Raw genomic sequence first — 15,905 nt, forward strand, 5'->3', positions numbered from 1 at the left:
TTTCCGAAGTCTTAACTTTTTTGCTTTTAAAGCATTGTTTAGTGCTTAGTAATTCCCTAACACAGCATAAATGCCTATTACAGGTGCCTCATGGAGATAATTTTATATTTTGGTCTACTTCTCCGAAATAGTACTGTTATCTTAACAGCTACTGTTTCATCTAGCATGGATTGAGCTAAGAGTGCTTGATTCCACTTTGTCTGTTAAATATTTCAGTTACTGGAAATGAGATACAGATATTCATGAAATGACTGCATGTTTTGCTATCAAGGTGGTGGAAAGATGAGTTCACTTTTTAGTGTGCTTAAACAGGAGTTTTCCAAAATCCTGATTTCATCTAATTTGCTTGTGTGTCTAATTTTACACTGCTGTTTTCTTCTTTTGCAGCAAGATAAACCTGATGTTATTAGACCCAAAAGAAAGTATGAGAAGAAGCCAAAAGTCTTACCTTCGTCTGCTGCTGCTACTCCTCAACAGACAAGTCCTGCTGCACTGCCAGTCTTTAATGCTAAAGATTTGAATCAGTATGATTTTCCTAGCTCAGATGAAGAACCTCTCTCCCAGGTAGGACCTGTAAGAGTTCTATGCTGCTCTTGGGGAAAGAAGTAAAACTCATTAATTGACTAATATCTCTCCTCATACACCTCCCATCCCCCTCTTAAAGGTTTTGTCTGGTTCTTCGGAGGCTGAGGAAGAAAATGATCCTGATGGTCCTTTTGCCTTCCGTAGGAAAGCAGGCTGTCAGTACTATGCTGTAAGTAGAATTTCCTTGTGTTTCATAAGACAAAGCACCTGTGGGAAAATATCTTGTGTTTAATTGTTTAAAATTATTTTAAGCCTCATTTAGACCAACCTGGCAACTGGCCATGGAGTAGCCCTAAAGAGGGAAGATTAGGAGATGTGCGTTACAGATACTGCTTAACCACCCTCACTGTACCACAGAGGTGTATTGGGTTTGCACGAAGACGGGTCGGCCGTGGTGGAAGGTAAGTCCTACATAATTGTTCCTGTTTTTAAAAACAAAATTTAAAATAAAAAGTAATTGGTAAGATGCAAAGTTTAAGAAAACCAAACCCCTCAAAAATTGAGACGTCAGGGAGATTGACTTTTTAAATACTTCCACTTGGTATGAGTTTCCTTAGCTGGTTAATGTCTCCGTTTTTATTTTGTGGTAGTAGAAGCTGTTTTAATACAATTTTCTTAAATGGTTCTAGGGGGATGTTTATTGCTGGCACTCCCAAGCTCTGAGGTGAAAATAGGTCTGTGTTTTCAGTTGTGATTGGTGGCTTGTATTTAAATTATTTGCATGGCTGTTTTCAAATAGTAGTATTCAAAAATAGCTAAAACCACATTTTTCAGAAAATGCTTTTCTGAGTTTGGACCATGTTTCGTGATTTGCCAGTTGCAGAGAATTTTGAGAGGAGTACTTAAGTGACAATAACTTAAATTTTGAACATGGCAAAAATATCAAAGACTTAAGCACTTCAGGTATTTTGCTTCTAAGCATCTGTATCAAAACAATTTATAAATAGGTCAGTGTTGAATAAGTGCTATATTTTTAAAATATGGAATATGTCTTTAAAAATTATACGTTGCTATTGGATTTTAATTTTAAAAAATATTAAGAATGGGTTTTGGTTTTCAGATTAACACTTAGCACCTCTTCACACATTAGCAAGTCAGATTGGCATATCGGCAAAATCAGAATTGGAGCTGAATGCTCTTACTGGGATTTTGCAAGGGCATTTGGAAGTTAATGTGTGACATCCCCACTGCATTGGGATGGTTGTGGGTGCATTCAGTATATATGGGTATAAGGCTTTTGAACTTGAAGTTACTTTAGGAGGGCATTTAAATTGCTCTTTAGTTAATTAAGCAATTTTATTTTGTTCTCTAGGGTTTTTTCTTTGCATTGTAGAACTCTGTCTTCCAACCTGACTTTAAAAAAAAAATATATACTGAGACACTGCAACTATACATATGTGATGTACATCAGCTGTTCAAACAGTAAAAGCTAGAGGATACCTGTGAAGAGAAACCTAAACATAGTACTTAAAGTAACATGTAGTCATGCATTGTGTACATCAGCAGGGATTGCTTGTTCTAGAACAGTTTTGTGTAGTTTATTCTATCCCTTTGTCACACATGGCAAACTGGTGACTTTCTTGGTATTTTCTTGCCACTGTATCATTCTGCATTGTTCTCCTGTTTTTAGGGTGCTACTAGACAGAGCGCATTCGGACTACGATAATACATTTCATCAGCTGGATTTGGAAATGTTTTCCTCATCACAACACTCTTCAATCAGTCAACTTGCCAATACCTCAGAAACAAATACCTCGGACAAATCTTTCTCGAAAGACCTCAGTCAGATACTAGTCAATATCAAATCATGTAGATGGCGGCATTTTAGGCCTCGGACACCATCCCTACATGACAGTGACAATGATGAACTCTCCTGTAGGAAATTATACAGGGGTATAAATCGGACAGGCACAGCACAACCCGGGACCCAGACATGCAGTACCTCTATACAAAGTAAAAGTAGCAGTGGTTCAGCACATTTTGGTATGTTCATTTTGACAAACTTGCTTCTAGGAATATTACACCCTGCTCAGATAATCCAGAATGTCGTTAGGTCATCCATACTTTACATCATGGTCTATTTTGATGGTAACAGCCCATCTTCACTTTTTCTTTATTTGGTACATAGAATGTTTGTTTGTATTGCTAGCGGTAGTGTACTGCATCTCAAATTCATGCAACTGCTGCCTTGGTATGTAATTGTAATTTTAGAAATATGAAGACTTAGAAACCAGTATTGTGTTAGGGTTTAGGTTGACTCAGAAGATCTGGATTTTTAAAACAAAAAATACAGTGATTGAGATGTTGATATAAATACTACATTTCAAACCTTTTCTAGTACAAGATGTGGTGGTGGTGGGAAGTGTTTAGTCACAATGTAAGCTTTTAAAATCGCAGCATATTAGGAGTTCATACTTGAATTTACATGAAATTAAATGGCATTTCCCATCCAAAAAATACCCAGTCCCCCCCAGTGATGCATCCTGCTCATGCTTGGCAAAATTCTTGAACTAGTCACCCCTGTATCTCGTCAGCAAGTGGCAGATTACATCTTACAGGACATGAATTGCAGAATTGAGGAACTGAGTAAGAAAATTTGATATAGTGTTAATTGGTTTTTAATTAGAATAGTGTTGGGTAGCATCACTCTTCATATTCGGTTCTTCATGCTGGAAGACTGATATTTATGTAGTTAGAATGTGACTTAAGTAAGTTGAATTTGATCAGTCAGTACAATAAGTGCCATCTTCTTACAGAAAGTGATGTTTTTTACAAAAAAATAACTTCAGGTTCACCACCAGTTTTTAAGGACTCCCTAGAATAATCTTGCCATTTCAAATTACGGCTTTGGAAATAAATTAGAAAACCCGAGTAACATAGGAGTGGGGTGGGAAGAGATGCATGTACCTAATAAACTCCCCAAATTGTGGGATATTTTGGAAATTTTCTTAAAGAGGAGTGTACCCTGGTATTGGATTACTTTAATCTTGTTTTCCAATATATTTTTTACTTTCCCTCCCTGCACCACCTTATTTTTATTTTTTTTTCCCTGAAAATTCTGCCGCCTTGCATTTTTAGACTTTCTGGGCAGCTTTGTTCTGCTGCTTTATTTAATGCTTCCTCTCCATACTGTCCTAGAGTAGGCCCTTGCACCCATTCTCCATTCTTTCTCTTTTATGACTCTTCTTGCTGGAAACATTAGGGCTAAAACTGATGGTTCTTCTGGTTTGTGATCTAAGTATGGCTTTTACTGTTTAAATTCTGACCCTCCAATGTTTCAAATCAGTAAACGAAGTCCAGAACTGAACAAGAGCATCCTCGTTGTCTAGTGGATAGTCTGAACTATGATAAAATGGTAGAGTCAGGTTACTAGTGTGAAAACAAAACTACGATGTGATGAACAGATTAGAAATACACTATGAAATACTAATGGCCAATACATTACACCTGAAAATCACATAGACTTGGAAAATTGGCTGATTGAGTTTAAAGCGTGTCTCTGTGTGTGGTTTTTTTCATTAAATAGGTGATTAAGGTATTTACACCATGTAGGAATTAAATGTAGTTGTTATTTATGCTGATGAGTTCTGTCCAAGGTTTTAATTGTGTGGTTGTATTTTCAAGCCTGTGGGAAAGTAATACATACATATAAACACCTAGCGTGTTACGTTCGCTTGTGCTTGGAATCCTATGCAGATGTTTCATCATCTGTGTAATATATGTAAGGTAGTATTCCCAGCTTTTCCAAATGAAGTAGAGTTTAGATTTGTGTTTTTATTAGGATTTGATACAAGAATGAAATAATAAAAAAAAAATATAACTATGTCTGAATTCAGATAGATAGATATATATATATATATATAAAAATTAAATTAGTTACCACAGTCTTTGGAAAGTTGCTTATTATTACCAGGCAGACTGTACCCATTTAATTACTTATAATCTTAGTTGTGATTCCTGTAGCATTGGAGATGTATAAGAGGTTTTGTATGTGCTGTAACAATGATCATCTGTTTAGGTATAGGTGTTTGAAAGGAGGATACGGTCTAGTTCATCTTGGTGCCATTGTTTTCTAGTGTTCTTTTTTTTCAGTTTCTTAGAGGGTTCTTTAGGATGCATTGTCTACACAGATTACAGGTGTGTTTGTGTATCTCATACCTATGAGTTTGAGTTCTTGAAAAGTGTGTATCAGTTGGGGCTGCAGCTGCTGAGCTATGTCATCTTACTTTCTGTAGCAAATAATATAAAAAATGTCAGGTATCTAATATCTGTACTGAAGTTTTTCTAATAGTCACTACTACAGATTTACAACCCTGTAGCGTGTTCCTATTCCTTTTTCTTAACTGTCTTTAAAGCTGGGAGTTTGTTTGGGGTATGGATTTTTTAGGTTTATTTCTCTTTGCCTTTTAGGTTTTTGAAGTGGCAGTAGGTCTTTTTACCAGAAAACACTCATTAATGTTTTATTATCATAAAAAAAAAACCCAACTCTTTAAAAAACCCTGTTATTCTTTTGTTGCTGCAGTGAGTTTTGGTCAAACCATGTTGCTTGCCTGTAAGATGAAGCTTGTCCTGTGATTGTGTAGTGGCCAGCAGAGGTGATTATGCTGCTATTCGTTATGCGCAATCACGTGAATGTTGTCACATTAAAGTAGTTCAGAGAAGTCTTGAGCTCTTTACACCTTGAATAATCCAGACAACATGCTGCTGATGTGGAAAACCTTGCTCTTCAAGTCTGTGCATACGTGGCCAGCACAGGCATGAAGTTGAGATGGTATCTCAGGTCTTCTGTTAATCAGAGGGCATGTTATAAAAGCTGTGCTGTGACATACCATTCTCGGACTACAGGAGGCATTGCTTTCCATCCTTGACATTGGAGAGAGGTTTCCCCAAAGAGCCAGGCATTTTATAAACATTTTGAAGTGACTTTGACCCTGAAGACATGCAAGTTATTCTGGTCCTGGCTTTCAGAGTGCTCATCATGAAAGATATATGGAAGTTGACGTTGCTGCATTGAGATTTTGTGTGTAAACTGAAGGGATTTTTTTTTTTAAACAAAAAAATCCCTTACAAGTTGCTTGAAAAACAGGGCTTGTAGTGGACTTGTCGTGTGCTGAAGTATAGACATCAGCAGCAGGATCAAGTGACCAAGAAAAGTAGCACCGCTTTTGAAGAGGGTGGTTCCTTTTCATCGTACTAAAGAATTACGAAAAAGCATCCTTTGCCCTCTTGCAAAAAGAGCTGATTCAAGAATCTTCAGTCAGATGTTACACAGAATATCACTAAAAGAGGCAAGAGTGTAAAAGCATGATTCTCGGGGAGGAGTAACTTGTTCAGTGGGAAGGCTATTCACTTTGAACAAAATGCAGCAAAACTACTTCAGAAAAGGAGCCTGTATTGCTGACAGTCTCATCAAGTTTCTGAATCGTAATCTTCAGAGGTGGAGCTTGTGTTTTAAGTCTGGAATGCACAGTAGGCATGAATATTCATCTAAAGTATTTGTGTCCCAGGCATTCAGTCTTCCTTGTTAGATTAATTGATTGACCTAGTTCTGCCAGTTCTGTAGTCTTCAAACTGCATCGTGTTATAGAGAGACTGCTTTCTTCAGGAGACTTGCTGTTAAATATGTCATGTTCGTATTTTTGGATGCCTGCATCTAGTAATCAAAAGTTTGAGATGTTTAAAACTGCACAGCATGTATAATTGGTGGAGCCTTCTGTTTAGGAGGCAGACCAGAGATACCAGTCTACTAGTGAAAGATTGGAGCACTGGTTCCCGGGTTGCATAGCAAGACCAGGCAACTGTCTTGCATTTTGTTGTTTTCTGTGTTCTTTGACCAGAAGTGGGGTCACTTTGAAAAGAAAGTCTGCAAGCTGTCAAGACCAAAAAGGCTAGCAGTAGAGTCTGCTTACTAAGTTTGTAATTCTTTCTTTGAGAAGCTGAAGTATTCCAGCAGAAGCCTTTTAAGAGTTAGGATGTTTAGTATTCTAGATCTACTGTATATGAAAAACTGCAGGCATCCAGAATGTAGTTAAGATAAAGAATCCTGAGTAGCTCACCTTGCTTTCTCTTGTAAACTAGAGATTTAGATGACGTGCTGCAAGTTGTGCATTGCTCTTCAGTGACTTTTTCTGTGGGAATTCCTTAGAAATAACATTTTCCCCAGCAGACTTGGATACTTTTTTTGTGTCTCGCAATCTGCTTTTTAAAAGCAAGTTTGCACACTTGCAGGGGTCTAGCAGGATGGTGAACTGTGCTTCCACTTCCCAAATGTGTGTTTAGCATTCTGTCTGTTTAATGGAGCTATACTATTTTTTTCATGTTCTCATTAAGGATACCTGACATCTGTCTTCAGGCATCCCTTTCCTGGAAAGAAGCCGGAAGAAGCTCCTTGATCCTTGTGGCAGTTCCTTGCACCAGAGTAGAAGGGCTTGTCCTACCTTTTCATTGCTCTCATGCTATCACTGGCTGTGTTTAGATCTTTTTATTTGATCCTTGCATCTGTAATGGTCTCAGTACTGCTCTCTGTTTTACTGTCTTCTCTTTTTCAAATACCTATTTTCACATTGCAAGTTAAACTTGGTCATGAAAAATACTGACATTTGTAATGGCCGTTTTCAGTTATCGTTGGAACTTTGCAGTCTTGGCTTATCTGTAGATGGGATGTTGAGAACCTAGTTGAAGAAGCAATGGCTTTGGGAGTAATAGATGTGTATAGCCCACCCTAGGCTTAGTTGAAGGAGGAAATCTTAAAAGGAAAAGCCTCTTCAGTCTGGGAAATGCGACTGGGGGTGGAGGGAAGAGTCAGCACTTAATAAAACATCTGAGCACTTCTGGAGACTTTGAGACTTGCAATTACATTAGATTTTCTCATTCAGCTTTAACCCAGTTGGAGTAGTACTTTGCTCCAAAGTGCTGAATCTTTGGGCTTGTGTGAACTGTTACACTTTGTCTGCATCCCATGCAAGGATGGGTCATGTTTGTAACTGCGGAGTAAACTACGTACCCCAGCTGGTCTGTGACATTTTCAGTGGAAACTCGTGTAAGAATGATGGGCAGACAAATACAAATGCATAGCAAGCATTCCTAACTTTCATTCAGTGGCTAGTAAAAATCCTCATTATTTATTTCCTGTCTGTTTTTCTTCCACTACCAAGTAGGGAGTGCATATATACGTATCTTATATCTAGTTTTATAATTTCTAAGTCTAGAGTTCTGATACTAGGAATTTCATACTTAAGTTCTGTTGGGCTGAAATATAAGGCTGTTGTAGTAATAATCAAGGGCGTAATGATTCATGTTCTCATAGTGTCTAATAATGCCATGTTTAAGTAAAATCAATCTTGAACTTCTTTTCAGAAAGTGAAACATCTTTGGGCCTGGTGCATCAAATACTAAATCACACTGATGGCTCTAAGTCTCTCCAATCTTCCGAATTCACTGGTGAGAACTTGCTATACAGTAGAAAATCTTTAACCAGGCAATGTAAGCCAGATAACATCTTTCATAAAATAGAAATTTAAAAATGTGATGTTCAGGATTACTTGGTTTTGTGAATGATGTTTGCTTTGCATGCACTTTGGCATTAGTAACCACTAATTGTTCTCTTATACAGCAGGGTTGTGATGCTGTCATGTATTTCCCTTAAGAAAACATTGTAATGTGATTACACACACCGTAGCAATTCTGCAGTTTATGGGATTTCTCAACTGGAAGCTTTAGTTACGAGATCTTTCCTCTGTTATCTGATTGAAACTGCCTTTTTAATGACCATCACCTTACCTGGAAGGTCAGGGATCCAGTACTCTGGATTTTTAGAGAAGTTCTTTGAACTCAATGTAGTCTTCTTAACTTTTCATTTTTCCTACTGAAATAACTTTTCCAGTTGTTAACTTGATGTTATAAAGCAAATGCTTTTTTAAGTTACTCTAATTCTTCAGATGTTTAACAGGACTGAAGCATTTGCTGAAAGGTTTAAGCTGTTTGATTCTCTTCATATTAAAACTCTTTTAAACTTTAAAAAACGAAAATGCTTACCTGGATAGGTTATTGTTTACTCCACAAAGCTTGTTCGGTTTCCCTGGCAAATCTAGTGAGTGTCTTCCATTCAGGAAATAAAAAGGAATGCTAGCAGGGGGGCCAGGAGTTTACACACACATTTTCTTGTCCTTCCTGGTGCTTCTTGTGCTTCCTGGTTTATAGGAAACTGGTTCTTGTGGTTAATTTTTTTATAAGTTGGTGTTTTCCTACTTCAGGGAAGCAGAGTAACAACTAGTGAGTTACCTCACAGTAAAACTTGCAGTGGTAGTTGGGAGGGGGGCTGTGGCTGTTTACCAGACGAAGACCAATCTGTTCATACAGGGTCCACAGCTAGCCTACCGCCTCACAGGTTTTGGCCGCTTCTGGGAAGGACTTGCATTTTCAAGGAAGCTAAATGTAAGCTGCAGCACTGTAAGACTAGTATGTGCTAAATGCTATGGTGAAATGAGTTAGCACTAGTAAAAATCGTTTTATATTGCAGTATAAAAGTGCTGAGAACTATGGATCTTTTGAGAAGTCCATTGACAGCATCACAGTTACTCTGTGCTCTAGGAAACAACATCTGTTGCGTGTCAGCATCCCACAGAATTTGGTAGATATGTAAACAGAATCATCCAATTGAAAGATATTATCCAGTGGCTTAATTTGAGCAAAAAAGGGGTATGTAATTATCCTAAAGATTACAAACATCTTGATTATAGTCATGTAAATGATTGTGGGAAGGCGTATTCATAGCGTAGTGAGCAAGAACTCAGTTTTTTAACAGCACAAGATTTGTGGCTGTCACTAAGGAGATACTAAGCAGGCATTTATCCTGTCAGTCAGTAATGTATGGCGTTTCTTTCCTTGTATTCATGGCTGTGGATTTCTGAAGCGTTTTCTTCTACCTTCCATTCCTTTTTGCAACCTGTAAGCCAGAAAACGTTCTCTTGCTGCTAAAGTGTAGGACTGATACAGTTGCAGAATAGGGTGTGTGTTATCCCAAGCTGTTAAATGAAGTGTTATATGATGTACTGACTTAAAATCCCAATGGTGGTCTCAACTGAAATGTTATAACTTGATTCTGAATTCTACCAGAAACAATTCAGAAGCATACTGAGTTTTAATTGTTCTAGTTCAAAACAGTATGCTGCAAACAAACAAGTAAGAAGCATTCATGTAGCCTCGTCTGTCAGTAAAACTTGAGCTACCCATCTTCTGACAGCTGTCTTGACAGGTGGATAACTCCAGGTAACATTGTACCTTAAAAGGTTCCTAATGTTTAAGGATAGGAAGAGAGTTGGGTTAATTTGAGGAGTCAGGTGACTTGCATAAATTACTGTAAGTGTCTTGGAAAGTATGTAGAAGTTTTGGGGGAAGGTACAGTTGTTAGCTACGGAAGACAGTTGAGACACTCTAAAATGGTAATGTTCTTATTTAGAATGTATCTGTAGTGGCACTTGAGATACTCCCACCCCTTGCTGGATTCTATGTAGTGAATGAAGCTGTCTATTTTGCCACTGTCCAATTCAGTAAATTCTGTAGTATTAAATAGTTACTCCTGTATGATGGAACCATGACCACTGGTCTTAGCATGCTGTTTGAGAAGAGTCTGTAAACACTGCACTGTCTAGGGCTGCTGGAGCAAGAATCTGTTTTAAAATCTCATGTGTTGTCTTTAACCACTGAATGTTACATCTTGTCCCTTTTTTTTTTTTTAACTTGAAGCTGTTGTTCAGTTGTCCGTTGCTTTATTAACTTTTTTTAAAGCCTTGAATGTCTCCATTAATACCAGGAATATGTAGCTTTGTGTAGCAATACCCTCAGTTACCAGAAATGTGGTTGCTGATCTAAGTTTACAGAAAATGTGTGGGCTTGCTTCTTGCCTGCTGGTTTTTTTCCAGGCAGATAGACCAGTGTATGACACAAAAGAAAATTACATTCATTTTTGCTACTTATACATTTACCATTTTTCTCTGACACAGATGAAAGCTTTTCAGCTGTATCCTTTCTTTTCTTTAGAATAAAAATGGGAAGAGGTAATAAAACTTCTGGAAGACAGTTCTTAGGGACACTTACTGTTTTTTCTAGAAAAGGTTATGTTCATGAGATACTAAGTTTGGTGCCTATGCGATTGCATCTAAGCTAGCTTTGTGGGTAAGAAAAAAAAATACTCTCTGCAAGCCATATAATGAACCCATTAAAGTGGCTACGTTTTTATGGTCTGCATTGCATTCTCCTTGAATTGCTTTTTAAAAGAGGACTGTTGAACTTAGACTAGCTCTTAGAGAAGTTTAGGACTGTGCCTGCAGAGATAGACACACAGAGTCAGTACACCCATGATTCCACTGTGCTGAGCATATGTATGATATCCCACTCTAATATAAAGTACGTACAAATACTTCTTGTGTGCATGGGAACGATAGTCTCCAGAAACAATTTACCTCACAATCAATACGCTTGTTTTTTTTCAGTTGAAGTGTAATACAGACTGTATTCTGAGAGCAGGATGGGAAGAAACCTAATGATAATGTTAGTGAGCAAAGTACATGGTGGCTTTTAACAGAAGAAGAATAAAGTATGCTCTCTTAGTTTGCAGATCTCCAAAAGAAATGATGATAAATTCTGGTTTGGATAGTTCTCAGTAGTCGTAGTAGTAGTGTTTTCAATAAAACCTTCTATGTTGTGGTCCTTTAGCATGGAGGGGGAAGAGCTAGTTTATGTAATACGATCTATAACCTCTTCTGGTACATGAGCCTATCTGGGTATGCTGTGGAATGAAAAAGGAGTATCAATCAGATTATTTTAGGAGGCTGTAGCTTGCAGCAGCCCTTTATGGGCAGTGTTATTTTTCTAAACTGTATGCAACTGATTAATTCAGAATCTCACAGTGAATCTCTGATAGTTCAGTGTTTTGAAATGTCCAGTACGGTTTCACCTTTAATAAGGGAAGCAGCAAAAATGTTGCTGAATGTTTTAACCTAAATTGAAAAACCTGAAATAAGCTGGTTTTGAGTGTGTTTTCAGGTATGACAGGCAAATAGCTATTTCCTTTGCATTTTTGAGGTGGTGGTTTTAAGTGTGTTTGGATATTTCGGCAGAAGAAAGAGAAGCGGTTTGAATGTAGGTAAAGGTTGTGGCCATAGTGGGGTTCTTCTGTCACTTGTTTACTGTGACAGCTGTATACTGTTTTCATAGTGGTGGGAAACTTACAGCTGTAAGGGTCACAGAATACTTAAAAAGAAATATACTAATGCGCAATTTGAAAATTAGTTCATCTAACTGTTGCTTCCAGAAAGTGCTTCAAAGACTGTACTAAATAATGGCTATCCTAAACAAACACAGCTTGTCTCAGTAAACTTTATTTACTGTTTTTTCCAAAAGAAAACAGTATTTTGGAGTTGGTTAAACCAATATAGGTGACTGTGCTTTACAACTGTATTTTATAGCCAAAATCTAAAATACACCTAAGGCTTGAAAACTGAAACTAAATATTAAATTTTACTTACTCAAATGGACAAAAGTGAGATGGTTATGACAGTGGAAATATTTATCTTAATTCAGACAAAGATGGTGGTGTAACATGTCTTTTTTCCTGTTTTTCCTCTTTGTCAGTCTGTGAGTTTTTATTTATATCACTTGCACTGCTTGGGAACAGGCTGCATATTTCCAGTATCTTGTATAATAAAGTTTGTAGAATAAAATAGCTTACTAATACACGGAACCTTCAGTATCATTGGCACTATGTTGGCTAAGCCATACCATTTCTAAATTTTAAAGTTTTTAAAAAAACTTCACTACTAACCAGTCAATATAAACGAAATGTCTATCAGTACTAGAACAGTACATCCATTTTTCTCGCTCTGCTACTCAGCTTTCTACATGTTAATCTTTGTGTACTAAAGCTTTCTTGCTCTAACTTCTGTGTTTGGTGACAGTCTTAAACTAATAGTCCTTTAGTTTGGTTTTTTTTTTTTTAATGTAAAGTAGAACTAAAATTTAAACAGCCAGCCTCTGAATATTGGTCTATGAGTTCTGGGGGTTTTTGTTTTTTGGAGTGTGTGTGTGTTTGTTTTAGTAAGGGTGTTCAAGAACGGTGTTACTACTAAGCTATTCCCCTAGGAATAACTTCAAATCATTGAAGAAATAAAGCATGTTGAAGTGAGATTTAACTGTAAGAGTATTGGGAAGTAATTTGTGACTTACGGCAATATAAACAAGTGGTACATCCCTACTTCCTGAATAATGTTACTTAAAAAAAATTAATAACTTGAATGTAACAGCTGAATAAAAATTTATAACTTCTACTGCTCAGATGGCAAAGTGCTGGTAATAATTTAGTGCCTATTTCCAGTACTTAATAGAAGGATTTTGAACAATGTTTAAAAAAAACAAACACAAAACCACCACGAATAATGCTGGAAAAATGCATGTTCAGCAGTGTTTGTTCTGTTTATTTCAAAGTATTAATTCTAATTTTGGTTAGCTGTTTGTATTGACTTGTTAATCCAAGTTTATACATACGTTACCATTGCTTTTCAGAATCCTGTTGTATCCAGAAGCAGATGATTATAGTTTTGATAGAAACAAGATTTTCTTCAGGCAAGCAAGCCTGATGGAGTGATTAACAAAAAAACCTTTGAAATTGCAGTTTGTGAACAGAATTCAAGTGTGGTGGTGATTTGTTGCCAAACAGTAGTGAACTTTCCCAAAAGTACGATTTCCACTGCATTCTAGAAGTACGAGTACTGTTTATAGCACTTATTTGGGAGCATCTGCAAAATCTGAAAATATAACGGAAGGAAAAATCTGAAAGATGTATCCTAGACTGAATTTGCAAGGTGATTCACATTCCAGCCTTTTAAATTGAAAGCAAGACTTCCTTGCACTTGGAATGTAAATTTAAAAAAAAAAAAAAGACAAACCCTCAACATTTTACAAAGTTAATCAATGAACTAATGACTCCCCACCCCTACGCCATTGGGCATCCCCTTGTGAATCTGTATGAGTGATGCTGGTTTTTATAGATCTTATACTTGTGGGCTAGCTGGATAAAATTCTTGTTGACTTCTGATGCACTGACTGCTGGGTCACTTTTCAGAGCTTTTAGAGGGAAGGATGCAGCTCTGTCAGATTCTTTATTGATGGAGTTGCTTGTACGTATGTGATTAAAACCAACAAAAATACTGTATTATGATCAAGGCCAGGCTGGATGGGGCTTTGAGGAACCTGGTGTAGTGGCAGGTGTCCCCACCCACGGCAGTGGGGTTGGAACTAGATAATTTCTAAGGTCCCTTCTAACCCAAACCATTCTATGGTTCTGTGATAGCCTGCACAGTTGTAAGTGTGCCCAGCTTAATATCTTCAACTAAATTTAAGTAAATCTTGAAGGTACCCAGTACCTACAACTAAAATGTAATCTGTGAGGGCTGAGAGCATGCAGTTTCCAAGTTTTGCATATAAACCTGCTTTACTAATAATGCAGATACTGTAGTTTCACAAAGGGAAAACAGCGGTGCCATTTGTACCTGTAATTTCTTTTTAATCGGTTACTAGAGTTTTTGGTGGTTTTGCCCCCTCCCTTTTTGGTGTCGAGCTAAATGCAAGAGCAATTAAAGCCTATGTACTAAAAAAGAGCGTAAAAAAGGAAGGCTTAATTTGAACAAAAATTTCTAGGAGGATGATAGCCTTTTTGCCATAAAGGTGCATTAAGGCTCTTAGGAACTTGCTGTGGTGTGGGGGTTTTTTGGTGGTGTGTTGTTGTTGTGGGGTTTTTTTTAGGATTATAGATGTGTTTATATACACAACACCTACATATTTTGATATAGTATTTTCTCGTTTTGTATTTTGTTCAGCATTTACAGCCGAACAATACCAGCAACATCAACAGCAACTGGCACTAATGCAGAAACAGCAGCTTGCACAAATTCATCAACAGCAAGCAAATAGTAATTCCTCTGCCAACACATCACAGGTGAGGGATTTGTCTGTGCTATGATTTATCCCTCATTGTTTCCCACCAGGGTTCATCTCTAATTGTCAACTGTTGCCATAGAACCTTGAAACTAACCAACAGGAAAGTGGCTTTCGCCTGAATCTACATCATAGCCATTCTGTAAAGTGTTTAGAAGGGACACTGCAGGTGAGTGTGGCAGGCATTGCCTCTGCTCCCTCTTAAAAAAAAAAAAAAAAAAAAAAAAAAAAAAGATGGGTCAGTCAATGAAATTTTCAAAGCCTTAGAAATATGAATTGCAGAGATCTCCAGCCATGTCATTTTCCTCTTATAGTGGGGAATTTTCAGAACAGGAATTTTAGTTAAGAGCTAAAGCTAACTCCTGAATATGTCCTGTATACAGCTGTGGAAATGTGTAATATTCATAAATGTGTAGTGATGACAGTGGTGACAGACACATGAAAAGGTTCAGAAGTTGTTTGCAGTCTGAACCTCCGAGTCTCTGAATTGGGTTTGGAATTTCATGAAAACAGGTTGACCTGTGAAATGATGTTGTTCTGTGGAACTTTGGAAATAAGTTTCTTTGTATTTTAAGTAGTTGTGGGGATTATAATGGAGCTAAAAGTGCATGGAAATAAGTCACGGTTCAGATTTGAACTAGTTGTACCAAATGCTGACAGTTTGGTCTGAGAGCATGACTGGGTTACAGTTCTGATATACATGTACTGATCTTTGTTCTACTAGTTTGCGTGTAGCTTTAAAATGGGGAGAGTACTGACTTTTGGAAGCCTCAATTACATATATTTGCCACCGTTGTTCTTTTCAGGGTTTTGTTTCCAAGACACTGGATTCTGTTAGTGCTCAATTTGCTGCTTCAGCTTTGGTTACATCAGAACAACTGATGGGATTCAAAATGAAGGATGATGTGGTGCTTGGAATTGGGGTGAATGGCATTCTTCAAGCCTCAGGTATGCATCTGTTTGACAGAATTTGATTGTATCGTGATTTTTACAGTGGAGATACGTCTGTCTGGAGTTGAGTGTTTTCTGAAAAACGAGCTTACTGTTTCATTTTTCTTTTGCAGGAGTGTACAAGGGCTTACACCTCAGTAGTACTACACCTACAGCACTTGTCCATACAAGTTCATCATCGACAGCAGGTTCAGCCTTGTTACAGCCTTCAAATATAACGCAGACTTCAAGTTCCCACAGTGCACTGAGTCACCAAGTAACTGCTGCCAATTCTGCAACAACTCAGGTTCTGATTGGGAGCAACATTCGATTAACTGTACCCTCATCAGTTGCCACTGTAAACTCTATTACCACACTCAATGCACGACATATACCTAGGA

At 37.5% G+C, this 15,905-nt stretch overlaps 1 protein-coding gene and 1 long non-coding RNA gene across 12 annotated transcripts in view; one reads left to right on the top strand and one right to left on the bottom strand.

The window, feature by feature from the left end:
* Nucleotides 1–15,905, bottom strand: part of LOC308062609 — a 273,089-nt gene that overhangs the window by 213,354 nt on the left and 43,830 nt on the right. The gene's annotated exons all lie outside the window — the stretch shown is intronic.
* The window catches only part of EPC1 (enhancer of polycomb homolog 1), a 68,563-nt gene that overhangs the window by 50,244 nt on the left and 2,414 nt on the right, over nucleotides 1–15,905 (top strand). For 3 of the 11 annotated variants that reach the window (XM_080384327.1, XM_080384319.1, XM_080384328.1), the window contains 9 exons: nucleotides 388–564; nucleotides 665–754; nucleotides 838–986; nucleotides 2,216–2,568; nucleotides 7,942–8,067; nucleotides 14,457–14,575; nucleotides 14,657–14,743; nucleotides 15,381–15,522; nucleotides 15,639–15,905. The exon at nucleotides 15,639–15,905 is cut by the window's right edge and continues 100 nt beyond it. In XM_080384327.1, the coding sequence (XP_080240453.1) occupies nucleotides 388–564; nucleotides 665–754; nucleotides 838–986; nucleotides 2,216–2,568; nucleotides 7,942–8,067; nucleotides 14,457–14,575; nucleotides 14,657–14,743; nucleotides 15,381–15,522; nucleotides 15,639–15,905 (1,510 nt within the window). Of the gene's footprint in view, nucleotides 1–387; nucleotides 565–664; nucleotides 755–837; nucleotides 987–2,215; nucleotides 2,569–7,941; nucleotides 8,068–14,456; nucleotides 14,576–14,624; nucleotides 14,744–15,380; nucleotides 15,523–15,638 lie in introns of those variants that run through there. The other 8 variants (XM_080384322.1, XM_080384323.1, XM_080384324.1 and 5 more) reach the window with 8 other exon arrangements.

This window comes from Falco punctatus (assembly GCF_963210335.1).
Source record: "Falco punctatus genome assembly, chromosome: 4".
In the NCBI taxonomy this organism is placed as follows: domain Eukaryota; kingdom Metazoa; phylum Chordata; class Aves; order Falconiformes; family Falconidae; genus Falco; species Falco punctatus.